The 17,882-nt window shown below is 46.9% G+C and overlaps 1 protein-coding gene across 1 annotated transcript in view; it reads left to right on the top strand.

Annotated features, from left to right (window-relative positions):
* The window catches only part of CAPN1 (calpain 1), a 42,785-nt gene that overhangs the window by 20,687 nt on the left and 4,216 nt on the right, over positions 1–17,882 (top strand). Inside the window, exons 5-17 of the mRNA XM_006037110.3 lie at positions 5,730–5,863; positions 5,993–6,161; positions 7,968–8,051; positions 9,840–9,925; positions 11,490–11,564; positions 12,966–13,126; positions 13,825–14,000; positions 14,174–14,185; positions 14,450–14,661; positions 15,259–15,298; positions 16,257–16,322; positions 16,836–16,893; positions 17,661–17,725. Of these exons, the coding sequence (XP_006037172.1) occupies positions 5,730–5,863; positions 5,993–6,161; positions 7,968–8,051; positions 9,840–9,925; positions 11,490–11,564; positions 12,966–13,126; positions 13,825–14,000; positions 14,174–14,185; positions 14,450–14,661; positions 15,259–15,298; positions 16,257–16,322; positions 16,836–16,893; positions 17,661–17,725 (1,338 nt within the window). The remainder of the gene's footprint in view (positions 1–5,729; positions 5,864–5,992; positions 6,162–7,967; positions 8,052–9,839; positions 9,926–11,489; positions 11,565–12,965; positions 13,127–13,824; positions 14,001–14,173; positions 14,186–14,449; positions 14,662–15,258; positions 15,299–16,256; positions 16,323–16,835; positions 16,894–17,660; positions 17,726–17,882) is intronic.

The following is a 17,882-nucleotide window of genomic DNA, read 5'->3' as shown; positions in this document are numbered from 1 at the left end:
CCAGGAATGCGCTGGCATTGTACCTCTCTCTCTATAGCAAAGATAACACAGGCCCTCCAGTAGCCAACAGTGTGCAGTTGGCATTGCCTGCCCTGACTCAGCTGTGCCTGCAGAAATGCAGCAGAAGTGGTAGCTGCCAAGTTGCTGGGGCTTTTTGCAGCATGGGTCCAGCCTGGTTGGGGGGCACGCGACCTGCTGCTACTGACCAGAGTGCAGGTGGAGCCCCCCCTGTGGGGGTCTGTGTTGTGCCCCGCCTGCCCTTGGCAATGAATGGGAAGACTGGTGCGGTTGCACCCCCGCGTTCCAGGGGACGTGAGCATGGCAATCCTGGCTCGGCAGGGTGGCAGTGGCTGACAGTGTCCATTGCTCCTGCCAAGAGCTCCCTAGGGCGTCCACCAAATGAAGCCCCTGGCCCTGGCCAGCTCTTCCCGCAGTGCCGTCATAGGTACCGCCCCAACCTGTCCACATGTGAACCCCGAGCTGGAGTGGGAGATTTTTCCCAGGGGGGCCCTGATTGGCAAGGGTCTCTGGGCCCCGACCCCATGGACCGGTCGTTAACCTGCTTCAGACTGTAGGCAATCCTTTCCTTTTCTCTCTCATTCTTCTTGCTCTTCATCTGTTGAGCCTTTGGGCTCTTCAGTCCAGGGACAGCACCTCTCCTGTTTGTCTGCCCAGTACCTGGTTCCCTTGGGGTGCTTTGAGATTCTTTCAAGGGTGCCAGGGGCTGCCACACCATGTTAGCACTGTTGGGTTTACAAACATGATTCACAAAGTAAGCCCAGAGATTTCACATAGAAATCCATAGTTGCGGTCTTTCTGAGTTCTTTGCAATAGAAAAACTGCCCCATTATTTTTCTGCAGTTTAAAGAGTGACAATTAAGAGCTGGGATTTTCCGAGGGATGGTTCAGGTCTGTCCAGGGGTGCCTTGAGTCTAAAAAGGTTGTGAACCACTGACCTAGCACAACGGAGCTCTGGTCCTGTCTGGAACAGCTGTGTGCTGCTGTAACCATACAGTGCTAGGAGCCAGGATCGGGTTTGGATCCCAGCTCTCACAATGACTAGGGCTCGAAGAAGTAACTCACAGGGAGAGATTTTAAGAACTTGGTCCACTGAACTGATCCAAACAGAAATGGAGAGGTGACTTGGTGTATAAGTTCCTTCGCTTGAGTAGGGGAGGGATGTTTGTTCTGGCAGACAAAGGCAGATCAAGAACAAAAGCCAGGCAAACAAAATCGCAAATAAAGCACCAGTCCTTTTTTTGCCAACCAGGTTGAGCAATCATCAGACCACTCCCAGGGGAAGCAGTGAATTCTTCCCCTCCCGGAAAGTCGCTTGCTTTTCATTTTGAAAACCTCATGAACAGATGCTTTAGTCCTAGGCAAATGATTATGTTCAATGTGGAGTAACAGGGAGAAGGTGGGGCCTGTATTATACAGCAGCCCTCTGTATGCAAAGCATTTTGCAAATTTAAAATGCTACGTGTATTGACTCAGTTTCTGTCTTAATGCCAGATCGTCCAGCCAAGGCGTGTTGAAACAAATCCCTATATTTAATATAAAAAGAAATTCAATATGATGATACTGATATAACAAGATCACCTTAGAAAATGTCACAGCAGCGTCCTGCCACAATAATTACGCCCCGTCTTGAAATTTCCACTTGTTAAACGGGGATGTAAACCTCTTACTAGCCTGTTTACATGCACTGGTAACAGAATAATTCTTCTCTAATTGTGTGGGGATAACGGTTCCTCCATGTCTTTAAATTATCTGAATGGTGTGTGCCTGCTTCACTGGCTGCAAATGGGATGTCTGAGGAATACCTAAAATGGGTTGATTGATTTTTGTCTAAGATCACGGAGCATCGGGGTCCTTGAATAAAATAAAAAGCACGACACCAGGCCTGCTGCCTTGCCTCACATCAGAGAAACTGCTGAAATGCTGTGGTACTTTTTGTAAGTGCCTCCTCCTACGCTGACTTTCTGCCCGTATGGAACAAAGCCAGGCTGACTTCAGTGACAGGCCTGGTGTCTGGGCAGCCTGGAACTGAACTGTTGTGGGGCTTTTTGTGCTGACCATTAAAACTGATCTGGAGCGCAGCCAGTTTCTATGGGCTGTGTTGGGTTGTTGTGAGGACTGAGCTGCACAGACACGCTGAAAAGTGAAGTAGGATTGATTAGGATTCTTGCTGGGCAAGAGAGAGAGAGAAAGAGAAACTACACATTTAATTTTTGCCAATCAACTCTTTGGGAGAGTAGGTTCTTCAAAAAGAGAGAGCCTCATGTGCTAACAAAAGCAATGTATGCTTAGTGTTTTTAATAATCGTGGTGATGGTGGTAGTAGCTAATGACCAGCCATTGTGGGACCTGTTTTACTGGTATTGAACAAACACAGGGTAGCAGACAGTTCCTGCTTATTATGTAAATGCTGTATTTTCTCACATACAATGCACCCTGGATTATAATATGCACTTTGTGTATGAAAGGCAGAGTGGGAAAAAAGAGCTTTCCCTGTAGTCTGTCACTGAGTAGCATCATTCAGGGAGCTAGCCTGCTCATCGTTCTGCTCCCTGTGGGTTGGTCCAGACTTTACTTCTGCTTTCCCTGGTAAGCAGAAGAAATTGCCCTTACAGTATTTCCTCAGATATGATGCACGCTCCAATTTCCACCACCTAGTTTTTTTGGGGGAAAAGTGGCACGTTGTATGGGAGAACATGGTAGATGCAGAGTAGGGGGAAGGGACGAGCACTCATGCATGGCAGACAATGTGATGGCAGCCATTTCTTTCTGCTGGGTTTAGTTACAAAGTGATTAGCTTGGTGATTCTCAACCAGGGTGCCACAGCACCCTGGGGTACCTCAGAATCATAGACAATGAGGGTTGAAGGGACCTCAGGAGGTCACATCTAGTCCAGCCCCCTGCTCCAAGCAGGACCAGCCCCAACTAGATCATCCCAGCCAGGGCTTTGTCTAGCCAGGTCTTCAATACCTCTAAGGATGAAGCTTCCACCACCTCTCTGGGTAACCTCTTCCAGTGCTTTACTACTCTCTTAGTGAGAAAGTTTTCCCTAATAAGACACCTAAACTTCCTTGCTGCAACTGGAGCCCATTACTCCTTGTCCTGTCATCTGCCACCGCTGAGAACAGTCCAGTTCCTGTCTCTTTGGACCCACTCTTCAGGTAGTTGACGGCTGCTATTCAATCCCCCCTCAGTCTTCTCTTCTCCAGACTAAAGAAGCCCAGTTCCCTCAGTTTCTCCTCACACGTCATGTCCCCCTACCCCATCACTATTTTTGTCACCCTCCGCTGGACTGTCTCCAATGTGTCCACATCCTTTCTGTAGTGGGGGACCCAAAACTGGACCTAGGACTCCAGATGTGGCCTCCCCAGTGCTGAATAGAGGGGAAGAATCAATTCCCTTGACTAGCTGGCAATGCTCCTACTATGATCCTTTGATCTGTATGATCCTTTCAAGGGTGTCGCAGGGCACCATGCAATGTTAGCACTGTTAGGTGTGCAAACATAATTCCCAAGATAAACCCAGAGATTTCAAAGAGTAGTCCGAAGTGTTAAAATCATTCTGACCTGTTGTGCTCATTCTGTGTTCTTTGCCAAGGAAAATATTGCTCTATTTTCTTGTAGTCACAAATAAACCCAGTGAAAACTAAGAGCTGGCATTTTCCAAAGGGTGCCTTAAATCTAATGAGGGGCAACCTGAGTCTAAAACGAATTAGCTAAATGGAAAAAGAAGCAAAGAGGGCATGGAGAAGGGTGGGGAATTCATGAGGTCAGGGCAAAGGAGGAAAGGGAGAAAAGCTAACTTACTATCAAAACCGTAGGGTTGGGAGAGCTCTCCAGGGTCATCTAGTCCAACCTCTTGCACAGATACAGGAGGGTCGCTGCTCCTCACCCATCCCAGGCAGATGCCTGTCCAGTCTCTGCTTAAAAACCTCCAAGGAAGGAAACATCATAACTTCTCCAGGAAACCTGCCTGCCACCCCCCAAAACATCAAATTTCTATATGAATGAGGAGCTCCAAGGGCCAGATGATGCAGCCCCATGCAGGGGCAGACCCAGGGGGTTGCAGCTGCACCCCCCTTGGATTACTGGACCACCCCAGGTTTAAAACCAGCTGCCTGGCAGTGACAGCAGCATTTCTATTCAGGCAGCCATGAGGGAGTCACTTGACTTCATAGCTCAGTATAATTTACCTGATTCCTTCCATACTCCTCCTTCCACAGGTGCTAATGACTCCCTCTCCTTTTTTTAAAATGGTTCCACTAATGAAGCTATTCTTCCTTTTGCAATGCCACTGTCTGTTAGTAGCTTCTGGTAACCTAGCTCCTGTTTCACAAACCTTCAGACTGTTTTTAACTCCAGCTAAAAACCTTAACTCAGGTGAGAAAATAAACTTTCAGTGAAGCTCAAATTAGCAAGATCTTCTCAATCTGAAAAAGAGCTCCATTTAATTCTGATGACTACAGGACTAAAGAAACATCTCATTATATTTGCCTAGTTTGTTGTGTTTCTATACATAATATATGATACGGCAAATTAATGGATGTCCTAATAAAGTTATTTGTTTTTTGCTTTGATCTTAAATTGCCTAATATAGTCTTAGGCCCCTAACATATTAGTGAAGCCTCTATTTTCTTTTTACCTAGACAAAAATATCATAGAATCATAGAAAATGAGGGTTGGAAGGGAACTCAGGAGGTCACATCTAGGCCAACCCCCAATATGTTGTGTTAAATGTGATGATGCACCTCACTGCTTGCACCCCCCCCTTTTTAAAATCGTAGATCTGCCCATGGCCCCATGGGCTGGACTTAGTCTATAAGGTGCATCTCTACCCTGCTGTTGGCGTGAGATTCCCTGTCCCTTTAGCCCATTAACTAGAAGGCTAGCCTCTTATGCGCTGCTGATCATACTTTTGTTTTGCAAACCTGGATGGGGGTAATGACAACTGCTTTTGCGCATCAACAGTAGCAGGTGAGCCTGGGCACTTCCCCAAATCTCTGTGCCTGGGAGTGCTCAGGAAGTTGGACAAAAACTGTGATCCTCATTGCTATAGCATCTGCACTCTTGACCCTCTAGGGTGAATAGCTCTGGCTACAGCTTAGTTGGCAGTGTTTTTATCTGATCAGGGTCCATGTGCTTACACAGTGGTATGATGGTTATCCTTTCACAAAGGTTTTATCTTGCAGGAACCTTTAAGTGGTATTTTCCATGATGGTATAGATAATGCGCATGCGGTTCTTCCCCTGGGGAGAAGCTGAGAGCCAGAGAATGAACCAGTGGCAATACGTAGGGGGTGCATGGGGGTGCACGTTCCCCCCCGAGAGTGCTGTTGCACCCCTGACCAGTTGCACTTCCTGCTTAGGCAATGGGCAGGCAGGAGAACCGGTGCTGGCCAGGGTGTGGGAGTGCCGGATATAGCGCTGTGGCCACTTGCGGGAGTGCTGTGGCCGCTTCCTGGTCAGCAATATTGGCCAGGGGGAACCCCCCTGCCCCTCCCCCAATCGCTGACTGGTCGTTGGGGGGGCATGTGCCCCCCCTGACTAAGGTGGCACCAGTCACCCATGCAATGAACCATGCAGGCCAGCTGTTAATGAGTTGCCTTTCAGAAGTACATTAAGGACAATGCTACAGTGATGAGGCTGATATAAAAACACCCAGCTCGTTTCTCATGATCATTTTGCATCCATCTCCCTCTTTCTCCTCGTGGCAGATCTGGCAGTTTGGGGAATGGGTGGACGTCGTGGTGGACGACTACCTCCCGACAAAGGACGGCAAGCTGCTTTTCGTGCACTCGGCAGAGGGTAATGAGTTCTGGAGCGCCCTGTTGGAGAAAGCTTATGCCAAGTAAGTAGGCTGGGGCATGTCCACCGCTGCTGTGTAATAGCTTCTCTTGGCTGGTCAGTGTTTCTTATGTAACCCAGGTGCATTTTGGGAATGGGAAAACTTTAACGCTCCGCCTTCTTTTGTGTTCAGGGTGAATGGCTGCTATGAAGCTCTCTCCGGGGGAAGCACCTCAGAGGGATTTGAAGATTTCACTGGGGGTGTCACTGAATGGTACGAGCTTCGGAAACCCCCCAGCGACCTCTACCAGGTCATTCTGAAAGCCTTGGAGAAGGGGTCCTTGCTTGGCTGCTCCATTGATGTGAGTTCTTGTTTTGTAGGGTCAGCACAATCCTTTTTGCGAGATGCTAGGGAGGGGGGAGGAGAAGGAAGCAAGTCTCAGGCTATCTGAATGTGTTTGGGGGCTGCTCAGATTCCCCAAGGGCTTCCCTGATCTAGCAGTCTTTTGGCTGCCAGCCTTTTGGCAGGGGGCACTGCATTCATAAGGCCCCTGCCACATGTTACATGTATTATGCAATGAACTGGTTAATCATGCAATAAATTAGACTGGTTACACATACAAAGTAAGACCAGTCACACGTGCAAAGTAATTGTCAAGCCAGAAAAATGCCCATCCAGACTGAAAAAAGAGCCAAGCAGCTGGAAAATTAGTGCCTGAAAAGGTGTAACATGATAGCTGGTTTCTATCCAGCTTCAATTTGAATGTGTGGCAGGGCCCTCAGGAACAAAGTGATGCACCAAAGGAAAAAGACCAATACCCAGAAGACCACCACCAAAACCAGCTCCTAAGGGCATCTTGGCCCTCCAGCTCCACCAGGCCTTGCCATATTACTTCTGGGTATCATGCTGTTGGCAGGATCCCCAGTAGGCTCTCAAATCCAAATACATTAAAAAAAGGGAGCTCTGTTCCAGAACGACTTTGAACCTTTGGAGACAAAGGCAGCATTCATCTTGTGCTGAGTCACATTGGTGCCATATCAGGATTCCCAAGGCCTCAAGTCGCATTTCAGAAGCGCTGCATTTCGAAAGAATGATAAATACGATCCCACATCTGATCATTCACTGCCCATCTAGAGGTTGGAGCCACTAGGCTATAGTGTAATGATTCTCAAACATGGTGCTGTGGCACTCTCGGATACCTTCAGATCCTTTCAAGGGTGCCACACAATGTTAGCACTGTTAGATGTGCAAATGCGATTCGCAAGATAAACGCAGGGATTTCAAATAAGAATTCACAGTGTTGCAAACATCCCGACCTGTTGTGGTCTAGCTTTTTTCTGTCATCAAAAAACAAGAGAAAACCTAAGAGCTGGCAACTTCCAAGGGGTGCCTCAAGCCTAACAAAAGGTACCTTGAGTCTGAAAAAGGTTGAGGACTGCTGCTATAGCACGTGCATAGAGTGCTCTGAAAAACAAACCATCCTTCCTTCAGGCTGGGATTTTGCTTTGAGGCCTGACTCCTGGGGTCTCCCTGCCTCTGTCTCTAGATTTTTGGAAAATAGCTGCATCTAGTTTTTCACTTACTCAGCTCATTTGGCAAAGGCACTTAACTGCAAGCAGAGGGAGACTTCCAGCATTCTGGGCCAGCCTGGACATATGTGCGCTCTGGTGAAAGGTGCTGACGTGCAATTGGATGCTGCCCTTAATCTAGACATGTTTCAGGCTCTCCAGACTGAGTGTCAGATGAGAGGCAGGATCAGCAGTCCAAGGCACTGAGTCAAGGTGTCGTATCAGTTCTAGCCTGGCTCCAGGGTAGGAAGTGTTGAGCAGACAGCTGCTGCTTCCCTGCAAGTCCCGTATGAGGCCAAGGAGCTCTCTCTGCAGTGTGAAGAAATCAGAATCAAGGAGAGGGTAGCCAACAGGCCACGAGTAGCTGGGCATGAGTCATCCAACTGCAGTTGAGAGTCAGGACTCCTAAGGGGATGAGCCCTGACTCTGTGTACGAGGCTGAATGATCCCGCTGTTATGAGCTCATCCTGCTGTTATGAGCTGGGTTTGACGCTCTGCGTAGAGGCCAAGCTTGAGTTTCCATCTGCTTTCCTCTTAGGCAGGGCGGCAAAAACCACTGCTGCCTTGAATGCTCATTCTTGTTGGCTTTTTTCATTTAGATTTCAAGTGTTCTCGACATGGAGTCTGTTACATTCAAAAAACTGGTGAAGGGGCATGCCTACTCGGTCACGGGTGCCAAACAGGTAAAGTCTTCCTGTCTCAAACACTCTCTGAGGAGCAGCAAGGCGGGCAGTTGTTGTCCGTTAGTTTGAAGGCAAACAGCATCACTCCGGGTTTTGCTCTCAACTCTGTCTCCAGGTGACCTCGCAATGACTTTCCCGTGCGATGAGAATAATGATATGTCCCATTCTCAGAGCAGCAGGCTGTGGGTTGGAACAATGACTGTCTGAGAGTATGTTGGGGAAAACACTCCTAAAAGATAATGCTTTATGTGGCAGCCAGGAAGGTTTTGCAGGCCCCTTGGAAGGAATCCTAATTGCTCTGTTTATCATGAAGTCATCGGGCTTGGATGAAGTCAAACAGCAGAGGGGCGTATTCCTGCTTCGGTGTCTAACCTGAGCTGTTCCAGCCGATCCTAGTGGCACATATGCAGTTTGTCGCAAGATGGCTGCTTTGTAGGAAACAACCGGAGAACTTCCTGTTTCTCTGTCTGATGTAACAGGGGACCATCAGCTAACGGCCTAATCCCACCCAACATGTGCTACTGTGCATGAGAAACGGTAGCCGCCTTTCTCCCACACGCTGTTTTAGCCACATGCCCACCAGCATGGTTTTACAGATGTGTGTCGGGATAAAAATATCACAACTCTGCAAGAAGGATCTTTGTTTCAGCCAGCAACTAACTGGTTTAAGTTAACACTGCACAAATTGGAGCTAGATACAGCCAGACTTCTTTTTTTTTTAAAGTAATTCTGGGTGATCACTTAAATCAGATTTTACCCTGGATAGTTATTTGTATGATCACATACGCTGCATAAATCCACGTTTGTGTGCTACTTGGTAACGTTTTAGGAAGATCAAAGTTGATGTTATTTTTAGAGTTCCATTCACTTCAGAATGACTACAGGCAACCCCGCTTAGCACTCAATTGGGTCCCAAAAAAACAAGCATTAAGTGGAAATAGCATTAAGCGAAACTGAAAGTTTTTGACGAACTAAGATGGCAACTGTGAGCATTATAATGAAACTCTCAGAGTGCTAAGTAGAACCAGGTATCAATGTAAAATGAGCGTTATAGTGAAATAACACTAAACAGTGTTAAGTGGGGGTTGCCTGTACATGCATTCCCCACCACCCAGATCCCTGGAAACTTTCAAGGGCAGGCTAGACAGTCACTTGGCTGGGATGGTTTTATCAGAATGATCCTGCCTTGAGCTGGGGGCCAGACCAGATGACCTCACGAGGTCCCTTCCAGCCCTACTTTCGTATGATCCTAAGGTCATGAAGCGATGCTTGTCTGTTCTAAAACACAGTGCTCTTCCACACGTTTCTTTTCTAAACATCTTCTCGGAAATATGTTTGTATAATATTCAGCCTTTGTAATATTCATAAAACTCCTTCAAAACAAACCCTTAAATGCTGGTCTGGTTTGTCTGACAATGCCTCTCGAAAACAATGTCTCCAGTAAGGTCAGAACCTTCCTAGCTTGAATTGTTTAGACCTGACTGCAGCCAGTAATGCCCTGATAACCATTGTAACTAAGCCCTTACACAACAGCTTGCGGCAGTGTATCTACGCGCAGGCCTTGAGGATAAGAGCTGTTTTGCTGTGTGAACCATTTTTAGCTTTGTTTTCTGTAGCATCCCTTGCAACAACATCTGTGTTTTGCATGACACGCTGCAGAATGCAAAGGCTGTTTTGCATTCAGTTTCTCACCTATTCTTCCCCCTTCCTCATGCTGCTTGTTACGCTTTTAAAAATACTCCAGGAAGCATGTGCTGTGGTCTCACAGGGCATCTATGGTGATTGCAGGTTAACTACCGGGGGCAGACTGTTAATTTAATTCGAATGAGGAACCCATGGGGAGAAGTGGAGTGGACTGGACCCTGGAGTGACAAGTAAGGATTGACTTTAAGAGCAGGAAGAGAAAAATACTCCCTGATGCCATCTACATAAAATGTTCTCATGGTGTTTGCTTGAGAAAGCTGTGAGAACACAGGAATGAGAACACAAGTTGTGACAACACAGGTTACCACAGGCAACCACATCCTATAACACTTTGAACCAATCAAGCTCCATCTCAAAATCATTAAGCCACCATTAAAGATTTCTACAGATCAAAGCAGAAGATCTCATCCAGCAAGCCAAATCCATGATCTCAGAATAAACGCTACTGTCTGTGCCTTTGTCACTGGGATCTGTTTTCCCCAACTAACCTTTAATGGAGCTATGCTGCCCTCTGAAAGGCCTCCTCTGTGAAAGAACATGGAGGAGTTGCCTTTCAGGTAGGATAGAATCTGTGGGGACTTTCCTGAAGCTGCCCATGGGCCTTGGCTACTGTCCTCTCTCTCTACTGTATAAGCTTCTTCTTTGATCTGTGTATTTAAGTGGTGTAGTGTTTATAGTGACCTATTTATGATTTAGTTCTGGGTCCCTAGTGACCCACCCATGTGCAACGCGTATTGTAAAGCATTATGAAAAAAATTACAAAAAAATTGACCACAAGATGAACATGAGTCTTCAGTGCGATGCTGCAGCTAGTGAAGTGAGCAAAACGCTGGTTTGCATCCATAGATGCTTCTCAAGCAAATCCCGGGACGTCATTCTCCCACTGTATTTGGCCTTGGTGAGGCCACAGCTGGAGTACTGCGTCCAGTTTTGGGCTCCACAATTCAAAAAGGACGTGGAAAAGCTTGAGAGGGTACAGAGAAGAGCCACGCACATGATCAGAGGTCAGGAAAACAGACCATATGATAAGAGGCTGAGAGCCATGGGACTCTTCAGCCTGGAAAAGCGCGGGCTCAGGGGTGATTTGGTGGCCACCTATAAGTTTATCAGGGGTGCTCATCAAGATCTGGGGGAACGTCTGTTCACCAGAGCGCCCCAAGGGATGACAAGGTTGAACAGTCACAAACTCCTCTGCGACCGATTCAGGCTGGACATAAGAAAGAACTTCTTCACTGTCCAAGCCCCCAAGGTTTGGAATAGGCTGCCACCAGAGGTGGTTCAAACACCCACTTTGATTGCCTTCAAGACACATTTGGATTGTTATCTTGCTGGGATCCTATGGTCCCTGCTGACTTCCTGCCCCTGGGGCAGGGGGCTGGACTCGATGGTCCTCCGGGGTCCCTTCCAGCCCAAATGTCTATGAAATCTATGAAATCAAAACAGTTTCTTTTTGCCAAAGCAGTAGTACATGTAAGATCCTACAGCCGAGATCCATTGTGAAACTAAAAACAAACTCTGTTGAATGATAGCATGACCAACGCTGGGAGTCAAGATCATGTATCAGAAGCCAGTAACAGTAATATTTTTCGTACTAATAAGTGATGTGAGCTGATTAGCTCTGTCTGTAATTGGTGTCACTATTAAGCCAACTGAATTGCACTTGCACTCCCCCAAATTTGAAGAGTTGTTCAAGCTTTCAGATTCATTGCATGTTTGATTTGTTTTGCCCTGCAGTTCTTCTGAGTGGAACTCAGTGGAGCCATCTATGAGACAGCAGCTAATGGTTAGAATGGAAGATGGAGAGTTCTGGTAAGTAGAAAGTGTGATGCGCTCTCCAAGTCAATTGGGATTCATAAGAGGAAGCTTAAAACGGGTTTTACACACACACACATGCACCCCTGGATCTCCATGTTGTCTGGGATCAGTTCTGTATTTCTGTGAGACCGGACAAAAATGTCTTTGCATTCGAAAGCTTGTCTAACTTTATCCCAACTACATTGTCGGTCCAATAAAAGAGATCACCTCAAGAAATCCTTCCCTCTCACATTTCTTGGGACTGGCATGTGGCTGCCCATAGTCATCTGATACAGGGAAAAATCACCAGAATAACTTGGGGCACTGACAGAAGTGATGTTTTGTTGCATGATCAGCCACTGAAAGTGCTCTACAGCCGTGCACTGATGGGAAAGCATGGCTGCAGAGTGTTTTAAAAAATGCCCAATACATGAGGGTTCAGATGAAGGCACTCCAGAGCAGAGCGCCTTCATTAAATTGTTAGTGCCTGCCCAGTGCTGAGCTGCTGCTTCAGCCCAGCCCTGTCCACGGTGCTGTCTTCAGGATGGGACGGGAGGAAGTTCTGTCTGGGGTTTGCCCAGCCTGCACTGGAGGGTGGGGCAGGTGAATTGGAGCCCCCTCACCCCCATGGGTCTCCAAACCACCTGCCTCCCCCCCCACACCACTCTAGCACAGGCTGGCCAAACCCCAGAATAGACTTCCCCTCCCTTGCTTTCTCCCCCTCCCATCCCGAGCCAACACCAGAGCTGGGAGAGGGGGTGGGGCTAGGGAAGAGGCTGCAGATACACAGCTTCTCTCAATCAGCTCCAAAGAGGAGCTTGATTCTCCGCCCTCCCTACCCAACAGTGGACATTTGTTGGGCTGGGAGGGTCAGTCTAACTCATGGCACTTTCTGTGAAGCACCATAAATTAGACCGGGGAGCTGCATGTTTGTCAGCACCCTTGGTTTGTACCACTGAAGACTGTATCCCTCATGCCCCAGAACTTTGCTGACCTGCTGTACCAACTGGTGTAAATCAGGGTAGCGATGAAAGCGATGGAGCCAGGCTGATTTATACCATCTGAGGATTTGGCCCTATAAAAATGGGTCCTATAAGATAACGAACAGTGCTACTATAGACTATCAACAATTATGAAAGCTTTTGAAACAGTTGGAAGTGTTGTGGGATTTGGAAGAAGCAATAAATCCAAAACAGTAAGGTCTTAATTTGCCTATAACCTACAAACAAGGAACAAAGACATGAATTGGCAAAGTGGTATAATGAAACAATGATTTCCATTCTTTGTGAGACTTCAGGAGCCTCCAGAAAGCCCGATCATTGAAAGCACCATGGGTCTTGGGAGAGATTTTTGTCCTGTGTGCATATATACTGTTACCGATACCTGGGTTATCTTGCTGGACTTCTTTCTTCACAGGATGTCTTTCCAGGATTTCCTGAGAGAGTTCACCCGCCTGGAGATCTGTAACCTAACCCCAGATGCGCTGACATCGCAGAAATATCGCAAGTGGAATACGGTGCTTTATGACGGCACTTGGCGGCGTGGGAGCACAGCTGGGGGCTGCAGGAACTTCCCAGGTAAGACCAGGCAATGTTTCATGTTGCTCTAAAGTTGTAGCCCTTGCCCAGCTGGATGCCATAATTGTATCAAATTAGTCTGCCATTGGTTGTTAGAGCAGTTTATACTGAGATGTGGCAATTTTTCCACCCCTTGGGGGCCATGTTGTTAATTCACTGGCAACATGCTCTACACCAGAGGTGTCCAACTCACCTGGGACCCTGGCCTGGATCCAAACTGTTGGGCTTCTTGTGGGTGTGAGATCTGATCCAGCGTGACGGCAGCTGCAGTGACCACTGCAGGCCTGGAGGATCTGCCAGCAGTGAAAGTGGTGGCCAGGACAGTGGGTCTGGGGCAACAGAAGTGAGCCAAGCTTGCTGCTAATGGCTATGCTTAGTGGGGCCAAAGGGTTCTGGATTCTACAAAAGAGCATGGCCTCCCCAATTTTCAGTGCCTACCAATAGCCCAGAGGGCTGGACAGAGAGTCTGTGGGCCAGATCTGGCCTCCAGGTCGTATGTTTGACACAGCTACTCTACAGACCCAGGCCTGCAAAAAAACTAGAAAGGAGAGTTTCCTTATTTTTTAATGGATACTTACTTTTATGGTTGATATGAAGCTATGAATAACTGTCAACACTTTGGTCATGAAGGTTGCCAGTCCATTACCGACCACCATATTCTTTATTTACTCCTTTCCACTCCTGTTCCCACTTTTCAGCCACATTCTGGATCAACCCTCAGTTTAAAATCCGGCTAGAAGAGGTGGATGACGATGACAATAACTACAGGAAAGAGCAGGGCTGCAGCTTCCTCCTGGCGCTTATGCAGAAGCATCGTCGCAAGGAACGGCGACTTGGGAAGGACATGGAGACCATTGGCTTTGCTGTCTACGAGGTAAATAAAACGGCATTGCCACAATCCCTTTTTTCCAGGGTTCCCTGATCCAGGAATATCTGAAATTGCAATTATGGGAATGCAGAGGATGATGGCTGAGCTGTCTTTCTCTTGTTGGCTGATAGAACATGAGATTCTTTGCAACTCACTGACTTTTATTTCTGTCTCTGCAGGTTCCTCCTGAGGTACGTATGACAGTTCATTCAACAGATGCTCACCATGGGTAATGTGCATTTAAATTATGCCTTCTGGCAAGGATAACGTTGCATAACAGTTCCTAAATCAAGTGTATAGAGGGAAAATGCAAGTGGCTTGACCACTGTGCCTACAGAAGACATCTGCTCTCCTCCAAACCATGTTGGGCTTCAACTGCTATCTGATGGGATGACTCTGTCTGTGTGTGTGTGTGTGTGTGTGTGTGTGTGTGTGTGTGTGTCTTTCTCTGGTAGCACGTGGGCCAGCCAGGGGTCCACCTGAAACGAGACTTCTTCCTGGCGAATGCTTCGCGAGCTCGCTCAGAGCAGTTCATAAACCTTCGGGAAGTCAGCACACGCTTCACATTGCCTCCAGGAGAATATGTCGTTGTGCCTTCTACCTTTGAACCCAACAAGGAGGGAGATTTTGTCATCAGGTTCTTCTCTGAGAAAACAGCTGGAACTGAGTAAGTCTCATGGCTTGTCTGAACCAGTAGTTAATTTCCAGGAATGGATCCCAGAAGCCAGTGAGATAAGGCACACTCAGGAGATACCCATATTTGCTTTTCCTAAGGGATGCTGGCTTTCTGTAATATCAAGGCTCTTTTATAGGGCTGCTGTTTAAATGGGAGTCTGGGTTTTATTAAGTCATGTACTTAAAATATCAGTTTTTGCAGTCGCTATGTGTCCCCGGAGAATGTATTTCTGTTTCTTAAAGAGGAATGTGACACATACCCATCTGTCCTAGACAGACTATAATTTCAGCCAGTATGGCTGTGGAAGCTAGTATGCAAGAGAGGCATGAAAGAGTTGATACAGTGGATCACTGCAGCCTCCAAATCCAAAGATCTTTTGGTCTGTCTCTCAGGGTTCATAAGGGTTTGGGATTTCCATGACATGTCTGAAGTGTCTCTTGCCCCCTTGAGGGCTGGTGGACAGCAATGATGCATGTCCACATGTCTTGAACATACAGTATCTCTCTTGCCACATTTTCTTCTGTTGGGCGTTGATGACCCTTCCAACCCAATGTTTCCTTCATGGAATTTCTATCTGTCTTTCTGCAGGGAACTGGATGATAAAATCCAAGCCAACCTTCCAGATGAGGTAAGAATCCCTGGTTGTCCACAGACGTCTGCAAGAACACAGGCTTCAGAATCACCTTAAATGCTTCAGACCACTGAGAGTTCGTGTGCAGTCACTTGTTTTTCTTCACAGCCTGTGGCTGCATTGAAGTAGCTCCATTCATCTATTTAATCGTAATAGGTTCCTTCCTCATACATGCATTCTTCTCACCAGGAGTTTCATTATTTTACTTTCCCCCAGCAACAAGGTGCATGCCAGTGCTTGCCCTTGCCAGTAAAATAGCCAGATCTCAGTAGCTAATAGTGGCGTGTCTGTCTACACACGGGTAAAGATTCATCTCGTTCAGTACCTTCACTCTATCCATATATTACGACTCCTCTCATTTGCTGAGGTTGGGTCAAGTAACCTGAGGCCTGAAAAAGCAGAAGGCTCAGGTTGAACACTGATTTAGCAAAAGGCCTTAAAGTTTTACTGTCTTCAACTCCTGTGCTCTCTCTCTTCTCTGGGAGAACTGGACTTGTCTAAGTGATCTAATTTAATGCTGACAGGGTTTTGCTAGAGTGACCAAACCTCATCTGACCTCAGCAGTCTTTCCTGCCTTGAGCAGGGGGGCTGGACCTGATGATCTCTGAGGTCCCTTCCAGCCCCTAACTTTTATGAATCTATGAAACTCCTTCAGAGGCCACATGGATAATTTCCACTGAACAACTACCCCAACTAGTATAAGGAATATGAGGGTGAGTGTAGGATTCAAATTTGAATCTGCTGCTTGACAGTAGTCAGCCACTAGAATCCATATTACTCACCATGAAATCCTTACTGTTTCTATATCCTCCTACTCTGTCATCACCCACCAACAAATGTCCGTGATGTATACACTTCCCTGCCACAAGCCTGCCCTGTGCTATCTATTTAGTTCTCTTGAGAAACAGCTGATCCAAATGTCAGCTCTGCCTTCCTAACTCTTCTGTTTCCTCAGAAAGTGCTTTCTGAAAGCGAGATCGATTCAAGCTTCAAGCAACTTTTCAAGCAGCTTGCTGGAGAGGTACGTATTCTCTTCCATTCATGAAAGGGTAAAAGCCAGAACCGAGTGGAACACCTAGCTGCAGATATGATGGATTATCTGGCACGTGAGGTCTTTAGTCAAGACTGGATCTCTTTTACAAGATTTGCTATAACTCAAACAGGAGTTGTGGCCTCAGTGCAGAAATTACTGAGGGATTCTGTACCCTACGTTATATAGCTGGACTAGGTCCCTTCTCGCTTTATAAATTAAGATCTTATGGGAATTATTTCTAACAGAAATAGAATTTGGCCCAGGATGTTCTAGCCAAATTGAAATGTAACTGATTGCATTTTGCTGCCATAAAGCTCCTCCTGAAAGTTCAGCTGGACAGAGTATTGTTCACTCGTTCTCCTCACCTACCACGTCAACTGATTAGCATGGCTGCAAATCAGCCACAGGTAGTCCTCTGTGTAATTTGTGTATCATGTTAAGCATCCCAGGAATCAGCAGATACTACAGCAATGAAAGATTTTATTTCTTCCTTTCTTCCAGGATATGGAGATCAGTGTCCAAGAGCTGCAGACCATCCTTAACAGAATTATAAACAAGCGTAAGTATTGAAAAGTGAGCACCATGTAACTTGGTTGGACCTGTTGTCCTCACAGGCTGAATTTGATGTTTCATGCCCAGCCCTCTACAATCTAGGGGTGTTTATACACATGCTTCAGAAGTGTGGGGGGGAAGGGGTGCTTTAATTAGAGCAGGTCCAAGAGCCGCTCTAATCAAAGGACCCAGAGCATCACATGTATCAGTGTCCCTGTGCTGAAAAATGGTGGCAGGGGCACTTTAACTAAAACTCATCAAATGAGCTTTAGTTAAAGCATACCAACAGCCATTTTTCAGCAGGGGGCCTCTGATACATGTGCTGCTGGAGTCTGCTGGAGCGCAGTAATTGCCATGCTCCAGCAGACTCGATTGCTTAAGTCTGCTCTGATGCACTGTAATTAAAATGCGTTGGAGCAGTCTTGCTGCACACGTATAGGTGCCCTGGGGTACTGCCTGGAGCCATGCTTTGTTGAAGCAATAGCAGCAATCTGATGCTCTCATTGTGCTGGCTGCTGCTGAGGCAACCAAGATACCTGTTTCTGAGTGTTACCATTCTACCACTACATAAATTCATGACCGAATCAGTGCTTTGCCCTTCTACCTGCTGGCAGAGGACGGAAATTCAAACGATTGCCTCTGTCCAATATAAGGTTTATAGTCTTAAAGGACATTTAGTAGAAGAATCTGGTACAGTGGGGTTTTGTAGCATCATATGTTTGTAACATGGGAACTCTGATCTCACATTTGCCACCTCTTTGTTCTCAACTGCAGATAAAGATCTCCGGACCAAAGGGTTCAGTACTGAGTCATGCCGGAGTATGGTGAACCTCATGGATGTATCCTCTTTCTGTTTCTTTGTTGTGTAGAAGTGCCTCCAATGCTCCCTGGGTTCAATTTGGGACAGAGTCCCAATGCATGTAAGATGCCAAACCGCAATGAGTAAAGGTGACATGGTTATTAAAGTGCCAGTATCTAGCGAGGATGTCTTCTTAG

This window comes from Alligator sinensis, unplaced genomic scaffold (genome assembly GCF_000455745.1).
Source record: "Alligator sinensis unplaced genomic scaffold, ASM45574v1 scaffold1318_2, whole genome shotgun sequence".
NCBI lineage: Eukaryota > Metazoa > Chordata > Crocodylia > Alligatoridae > Alligator > Alligator sinensis.
This window is presented reverse-complemented; position numbering and strand designations above follow the sequence as displayed.